Genomic DNA, 8,307 nt, shown 5'->3' with positions numbered 1-8,307 from the left:
TAGAAATCAGGAGAGATTTTTCACATTTGCTTTCTTAATTGTTTGTATATTAATGTGGAACGCTACATCAAACTTTTAGAGTTCGTTAAATTATATTTCTGAAACAAGATTTCATTGTTCAAAGAGGGATATATGCCTTAAACTATTTCATACAATTTTTTGTATTTTTTTTTAATGAGAAAGTGGAAAATATGTTTTATTGCAAGCAAAACACTGTGGCGATGTACATTTGTTGTAAATAAAAGCATGATATTGATATCTACTAAATTATGTCCTGTAATCAATAAAACGTTTTATTTTAACATCATCTATGAAAATAAGGAAATTCTTTTGTTCATATTTTTTAAATCTATGGATAAAACCTTTCAATAACATTGTTAAAAAGGGACATTTTGTCAATTAAAAATTGCTATACAGGGTTGCGAATGAATCCAGAGCATACAGAAATCATGTGTAACATAAAAAAATAAAAACTAAGTTCAGAAAAAAATAAAAAAATAAAAATCTCAAACATATACCGACATTATTGAATAAAGCAATACTGAGAAGTTATTAAAAAAACCCCAAAAAAAACAAAAACCAAAAAAAAACAAAAACCAAAAAACCCCCCAAAAACCTTACGATTATTGCTCATCCTCATCTCTCGAATTTAACAAAACTTTAATATTGTGAATTTAATATCAGGGATTTTTGTGTATACCAAAACCTAAAATCATAGGAGCATGAACTAATTGTCCTCGAGAACACGAATGACAGCTTGTGTTTATTTTCACCATGAAATGTATGCAGCAATTCATGCGCCGTATTGGTCGAGTACACTGTCCCCGTCCGAGGTGGCAAGCCCAGCTGAGCAGCTGTCTTACCATTGTGCTGTGGTGTATATTACGATATAAGATGATTGTTGCTTCAAGAAACCATCTGAAAGGGCATTTAATTTGCCATTCCGTGTTTGTTGATTAATTCTTTGTTACAACCATAAATGAAGAAAACACAGGAGGCGCGATCACCTGTGTATTTCTATAAGGAAAATATAAGAATCAATGAAGATCCGCTATATAAGAGAGGTGACAGGTTAGGTATTTCCGACAAAAAAATGGAAACCAGGCGATACCTATTCTATGTCCTGGCAATAGTTGTCCTTTGTTATCTAGAATTGTCGCATTGTTTAAGTGAGTACTAATCAGTAGATCACAATATTCAGGACCTTTTAGTGTTTGTAACGCTTTTCACATAATTTTTTGTCGATATGATGTAAAAGCTAGCATCACAAATTACCTTTTAAGATATCTCATGATTATAATGACAATTAAGCTTTTGATTTTTATACTGTCACTTTTGCAAAACAATGCCATTGTTTCAACGTTCGTTTTGCTCTAAATGGCATATTTGATTATATACAGGAAGTTGATATCTAGCATAATGGAGGTGTGAAAATCGCTGCGCTTTTAGAAAGCATGCAACCTCTAGCATGGGTTGTATATTCCAAAATTAAAGTTTGATATGTAAACTGGGATGTTTTTCTTTAGGAATCGATATTTTCATAAGTCTCACCATATTTTGTATGATCTAATGGAAAAGCGTAATGCTTGGAGAGATTATTAATTTTTTTTTCAGTCTTGTGAATTCATTATTAATGCATTTTAGCAACCTGCAAATTCGAAAATAAGAATATCAGTTGTGGCATACAAAGAGTCAATGGCACCGGTTTCCCTATTTTGTGTAACCTGAATATACCCGAAAATATCATAGACTTAAAGGTAAAAAATGTAAAAGTTAACCGAGACTCAAAACCTTGCCAAAATGGAAGATCATTTCGATTGGTTAAAAAGAAAAAGAAATGGATGTTGAGTGTGTGGAAAGGATGTAGAGGAGTTTTCCTGATTACATTTCGCAAAACTAGTAAGTTTTTAATGCATGTAGAAAATAACAATCTACTTACTATTCTAACATATTTGTTACATTTATAAATCATTAATTTAATTTTACTGTAAAATAGACTGTTCAAAGAAATGTGGACGCAATGCCTTTTGGAAAGAAAATAGAAATAAAGGAGGAAAATGCCAATGCAAAACTGGTTATACAGGAAATCCTACGCAACAATGTTTAAGTACGTTATTCATTCTACACAGCTTAATATTAAGAATAAGAGCAACAATTGTATACTTAAGGCAATGCAGAAACAAATAAAACATCCCTTCAATTGTTTCAATGACTCAAAAAATTTGATTGTAGGAAAATGCCAAAGAGAGCAAAGGCAAATATCCTGTGCCAGCAGAATCAAAAACGGGAAGGCTGTTCCTTCCACCTGCAAACCGAATATTCCGCAGGATGTAGAAAATGTACAAATTGGACTTGTCGAACAAAATCCTGGCTCAAGTTCTTGCAAGAAGAACAAGTCTTTCAAATTAATAAAGAAGCAGAGAGCGTGGCAGGTGGAAGTAAGCAAGGGATGTCGCGGAGTTTTCAAAGTCACTTATCAAGAGAAGTGTAAGTTTTGATTTGTTTCGATCTCTTAAAAGCAAATCGCTGCTTGTGCTACACTTTGTTCATATTAAGATATTAAAGTGCATCAAAGGTTTTGTGACAGAGATTGCAATCGTTGACATTGTAGTCTGTAACCTGAAATGCGGTGCCAATGCCTTTCCGAAAAGGAGAGGCCGCAAATGTCGGTGTAAGAAAGGCTATCGCGGAAACCCAAAGACAGGCTGCACAGGTTTGTCGAATCATCGTTCCATGTTCACACAAACTAAAATGTACACGTGTGTATTTATATTCATATCTTATTGCATTTCGAATGAAAGTCGCATTAACTACGGGGATTGTAAACGTGGATTTTTATTTGAAGCAGGGATGGGGTTGATTATTTTTAAAAGTAATCAATTAAATTACAATTACTTTGGGTTTTAAAAGTAATTTATTACAAGCTGATTACATCCAATTTTAGAAGTAATCGATTACATTAGATTACTTTTCCTTCTTGTTATCATAATTACTTATGATTACTTTCGATTACTTTACCAGTACATGTATTTAGTGTGTTTTTTCTCTGTTTTTTTTTTAATTCTTAGTTTATATATTTAATATTTTGGAAAGAAAAAAGCATTTTGAACAGAAGTATAAATTCTGATATCAAGTCATCAATTTTTACAAGCTTCTTTAGTACACTTTATCATCATTTAACATTTTGACTATCTCCATGTTCCTAAAAAAAAAAAAAGCTAAGGACATTAATTCATTCATCAAATAAGACACAGTTTTACCGATATAGATTAAATACAAAACACACAATTGACTGTATAGATATGTGTTGATCTTAGACTACAAATTGGAATAGGTTTTTACCACAATTAATAAACTGGTTGACTAGGAACACGGTGGTATATATCATTGCTGTGTTAAGGATATGATCTCATAGAGTGTGTTCCCGTTTTGCATACATTTGACAATTAGGTACATAGCAATAGATGTGAATTGTGTTTTGATAACAGTAAATAAACCATATCTAAAATTGAACCTTATTCAACTAATATTTGTAATAACAATGAATTGACGTATTTTTTTTTATTATTGTAATCATTAGAGTAATCAGAAATTAATCATGATTACAGGACCGTTTAAAAGAGAAATCCATTAAATTACGATTACTTGTAATCCTAAAAACGGATGATTACTGATTACTCCTGATTACTCAGCAACCTGTAATCGATTACAGCTGATTACGAATACCCCATCACTGATTTGAACTGGTATTGGTGAATGCTTCATACAGTAATCTCATTTGTTTCCAAATTTATTTGTCCATTAAAACTAGCAAAGCCTGTGCTTGCACTTCACAAAGAGGATATCAGAATAGAAGATTTTCGAATATACCTTTTGGATTGATTGTGTCAATTTACCCGAACGAGGGAATGATATCTTATTTTTTCCTTTTCATGTTGTTATGAATGTATTGTATTCCTCAGAAAAATGACCACAAACAATGCAAATCAAGCCAGTGAATCAATGAAAGTGTTCATTTTGCTTCAGCTGCCTGCGTGTGTCGTGCATCCGGAGACCCACATTACAAAACGTACGACGGGTCGAAAATTCACTTCATGGGCGTTTGCAAGTACACGCTGACCAAAACGACCGAGAAGACTCCATGTGCTTTCAACATCATGGTATCAAATGAAAGGCGAAACAATAAAAAGAAAGTGTCCTATACAAAGCAAGTTGACGTCGAGATCGGTGGAAGCTACGTGGTGTTGTTCAAAGGCAGAAAAACTGAGGTAAGAACTTTCCCGCGAACGGGGATGAATACAGTTATATCGAAGCATCGCACACTTCCCGAGGTATACGTTACTCGACACAATCCATTTTCGTTTAAGGTGAATGGTACAGGGATAGATGTGAGCAAATCACGCTTCGAGAAAGGTGGTATTTTACTGACAACAGTTGGACGTCGTTTTGTTAAGCTTAAGTCAGCTTTGTGCGGAGTGACAGTTCTTTGGGATGGCAAACACTCCGTGGAGGTAACTGCTGATAGGAGCAAATACGGCGGAAAGTTGACTGGAATCTGTGGAGACTGCAACGGAAAGCGGGACGATTTCCGACTGGCCAACGGAACTAGTGTTTCTCGTTTAAAAGCCAAGGACAAATACAGAGAGATCGGGGACAGCTATCGTGTGGTTGACGCCCAGAATCCTTTATCAGCGTAAGTATGGCTAAACTCAAGTTGACAGTCATTAACTAGTTGTTTGGATTGCTATTGTTCTAGATCTCTCTGCATGTATCGTGCACAGGTGCGGTCCAACACCGGCGTTTTCCAGCTGCACAAAGACGCAGACTGCAAAATATAGCAAAACTGAAGCTTGTGGTCTGATGTCGGACACTTCGGATCAAAACCCGTTCGGGAAATGCGTAGAATGGATGAAAAAGTCAGAGGAGCCGGACGGAATCAATCCGTTCTCATCATGTCTCATTGATGCCTGCAACAATGACGGACCTGCACTCAAGAAGATTATGTGCTCAGCGCTCGAAGAATTTGAGGAGCAATGTGTAGAAAATGGATATGCGCCGCCAGAGAAGAATGATTGGAGAAATATCACCTCATGCTGTAAGTATACATTTATTTGATTATTGAAGGTGACGCGCTGTTTTTGAATCATTCAGAAGGATTTCAGATCGCTATCAGTGACTGCGTCACCTCTCGTTTCCAGCGTTACCCGAGTCTCAAAAGTGCCAAGAAAACGAGGAGTACGTGGAAGATGGAAGTGGATGTCCTAACACTTGTCAGTCGCCGAAATCAGAAGATACCTGCACCGATGTCGATATCGCCGGTTGCCAATGCAAGAAAGGTTACGTCAGAGAGGGAGATAAGTGTGTGCCGTACAGCGAGTGTGGATGCATGATGCAAGGTCGCTATTATCCAGTGAGTAAACCCAAGGTCCACCGATTGTCAAGAAAATCAGGCTGTATTGCTATCTTTCTCCACAAAGACACTTGTGTTTTGACTGCATCATATTTCTGATTACAGCAAGGAACCTCCATTCTCTCCAAGAACTGCAATGTAAAAATGTCCTGCAAGTTGGTGGGCGGGACACCTGTAGCTGTCAAGGTCGGAAACAGTTGTGGCCGAGGAGAGACATGCAAATCCACCAAAGGAATAGGCAGTTGTCGGAGGAAAGGTAACCCTCTCAATCTCAATTCAAGTGGTGAGACATCCTTTTGGGATCATATTCCTGAGCATCACATTTTGCATAACCTTAATTTTCAAATGGCTGTGTGTCATAATCAGCATTATGTTACCAATGTTTCACATGTTTGAACAATTCACAGGGCGAAAAACCATCTTTAAGCAAGTCCTTAAAGGTGGCTTAAAGGTGACTTAAAGGAGCTTAAAGGCTATACAACCTTTAAGCTGCCTTTAAGTCACCTTTAAGCAAGTGCTTATAGGTCCTTAGTGTCCAAACTTCTTTAAGCTACCTTTAAGCCACCTTTAAGCCACCTTTAAGCATCTTGAAGTGGCATTTACGCTCTCTTTACACTGCCTTTACACTGTCTTTAAGTGGTCTTTAAGTCAATATTGATCAAGCTGAACAATAAACACATATATTAAATGCAAAAGCTCTTTTATAGAGATGGGAGGGGGTCATCCGAGTGAAAATATAATTTCCAAGGAAGGGGGGGGGGGGGTGTTCCAGGCGGTTTTAATCGTCGCTCCATTAAACACAGATCGCTATCATCAGCACCGCTCTGATGGACACAGATTGCCGTTATAAAATTCTTTATAATTTTTGGGGGGTTTCAAAATTATTGTAGGTATTAGCGCAGTCTCTGTATCTTAATATGTACATAAAACTAATTAAAGTATCTTTGTTTCCTATTATAAATTAATCGGTGAAAAAAATTCTTTCTCTCTCTCTCTCTCTCGCTCTCTCTCTTTCTCTCTCTCTCTCTCTCAGTTCATCCGGTTATTAAACAAAATAAAGATAATGAACCAAAAATGCATGATTTAATTTGTTAATCGGTTTAAGGTTTGTATTTTTTTTTCAATTTTCATTATTTCTAACTCTAGATCTGCTAGATACATGTTAAAGATGAAAAGACTCTCAAATGCCTTTGTTATATCGGGCAGGATATTACTGCTTTGTTTGTCTAGACATAGTTTTGTTCGTTTGTGTATATCTAATTAGAGTCTATTGTTTGTCCAACTTAAGAAAACCCCTGGAACTAACACAGAATATACAAGATATACACAGCAGTTGTGTCGTTTGCCCAGGTGCATGTTTGTGTATATCTAATTAAAGTCTATTGTTTGTCCAACTTAAGAAAACCCCTGGAACTAACACAGAATATACAAGATATACACAACAGGTGTGTCGTGTGCCCAGGTGCACGTCAGGGTTTCTAAAGGCGTTGAATCTTAGTATGTACGAGTATACGATAAGTCTAGTGAATAAAAGTTAATTTACATGTGTAATTCATTTTCAAAGTATTATTTCCTAGCTGTGGGTTTCAAAGATGTTACGTCTACAAATTAACGATACATGTATGTAAGAGTAAAATCTTGAGGCTAATTAATTAATGTACCGGTGATCATAAATAGGGGTTGATTATTTAAATATATGTATAAGGGTAAATATGTCAAATATACCCGGCCTGGCACATCATACAATTGTTATACAAGTCATTTGCAATTGCCACATGCAGTAAATACGTCACCGGTAATTTTGTTTGTTATAGAATTGATATTTTAAAAATCATGTACATGTACATACAATTACATGTAAATATTTAAACATATTGGAACGCCGCCGCGATCATGAAAACCGGAAAATTGCGGGAAATTGAACAAATACCCTAAAAGTATCAATGCATTTAATAAAAGAAATGATTTCATTTTCTTTCTTACATTTTTATAGCTATAAATTAGATGAACGTATATCTACTCGGTTTAAATTTATTAACTAAGAAAGCCTACTATAGTGAACCTACGGTTTCCATTTAGGTATAATATATTTTTGTTCACTGAAGACCAAGTTCCGTATTTCATTCTAAATACATGCATGCATGTAATTTATAAATTAGATATAATTGATTGTTACAAACTGAATGGTTTGTCAAAATCTTTTCAAGTAAACACATTCAATACAGTGATTCAATATCCACTTATATATAGGATATAAAAACGCTCATATATATGAAAGTTACCGTGGCGCAGAGGATGTGTGGTGATGCTAGTAAACTAAGGGCCCCGGGTTCAATTCTCGCCGTGGCCGGTTTTTTGTGTGTTTTTTTTTCATTTTTCTTTCTAGAACAAAAACCGTTTAAATACCTATTCTTTCATAAAGTTAATACATTTTGTTGGAAATTAGGCACAATATTGAATTAAATTTTTTTTAATGGCTTAAAGGTGGCTTAAAGGTAGCTTAAAGGTGGCTTAAAGGTGGCTTAAAGAAGTTTGGACATTAAGGACCTATAAGTTGTCCTTAAAGGTGGCTTAAAGGTGGCTTAAAGATAGTCTTTAAGCTGCCTTTAAGCCATCTTTACGCTTTCTTTAAGCCACCTTTAAGCAATACTTATAGCTTAAAGGTAGCTTAAAGGTGGCTTAAAGATCGTCTTTAAGCTACCTTTAAACACTTTTAAGCTATCTTTAAGGAGGACTTAAAGATGGTCATTCATCCTGTGATTCTTTAAACAAGAAATGTATGTTTTTCCAAAGAAATGTGTGAATATACATATGCATGAATATATATTTTCAAACCACTGAATTATTTTTGAATGTAGCAAAGGTGAAAAATTAGTCTTTGTCGTCAGCGACTCATG

At 35.3% G+C, this 8,307-nt stretch overlaps 1 protein-coding gene across 1 annotated transcript; it reads left to right on the top strand.

Annotated features, from left to right (window-relative positions):
* The first annotated feature begins 1,040 nt into the window (after positions 1-1,040).
* On the top strand, positions 1,041-5,870 carry LOC117689359 (zonadhesin-like). The gene is made up of 9 exons (XM_066087196.1): positions 1,041-1,071; positions 2,233-2,487; positions 2,612-2,713; positions 4,027-4,268; positions 4,368-4,693; positions 4,782-5,095; positions 5,199-5,410; positions 5,516-5,666; positions 5,818-5,870. The coding sequence occupies exons 1-9, from the start codon at positions 1,041-1,043 to the stop codon at positions 5,868-5,870; spliced, it is 1,686 nt and encodes a 561-aa protein (XP_065943268.1).
* The last annotated feature ends 2,437 nt before the right edge of the window (positions 5,871-8,307 follow it).

The sequence above is a fragment of the Magallana gigas genome, chromosome 6 (genome assembly GCF_963853765.1).
Source record: "Magallana gigas chromosome 6, xbMagGiga1.1, whole genome shotgun sequence".
Lineage (NCBI taxonomy): Eukaryota > Metazoa > Mollusca > Bivalvia > Ostreida > Ostreidae > Magallana > Magallana gigas.
This window is presented reverse-complemented; position numbering and strand designations above follow the sequence as displayed.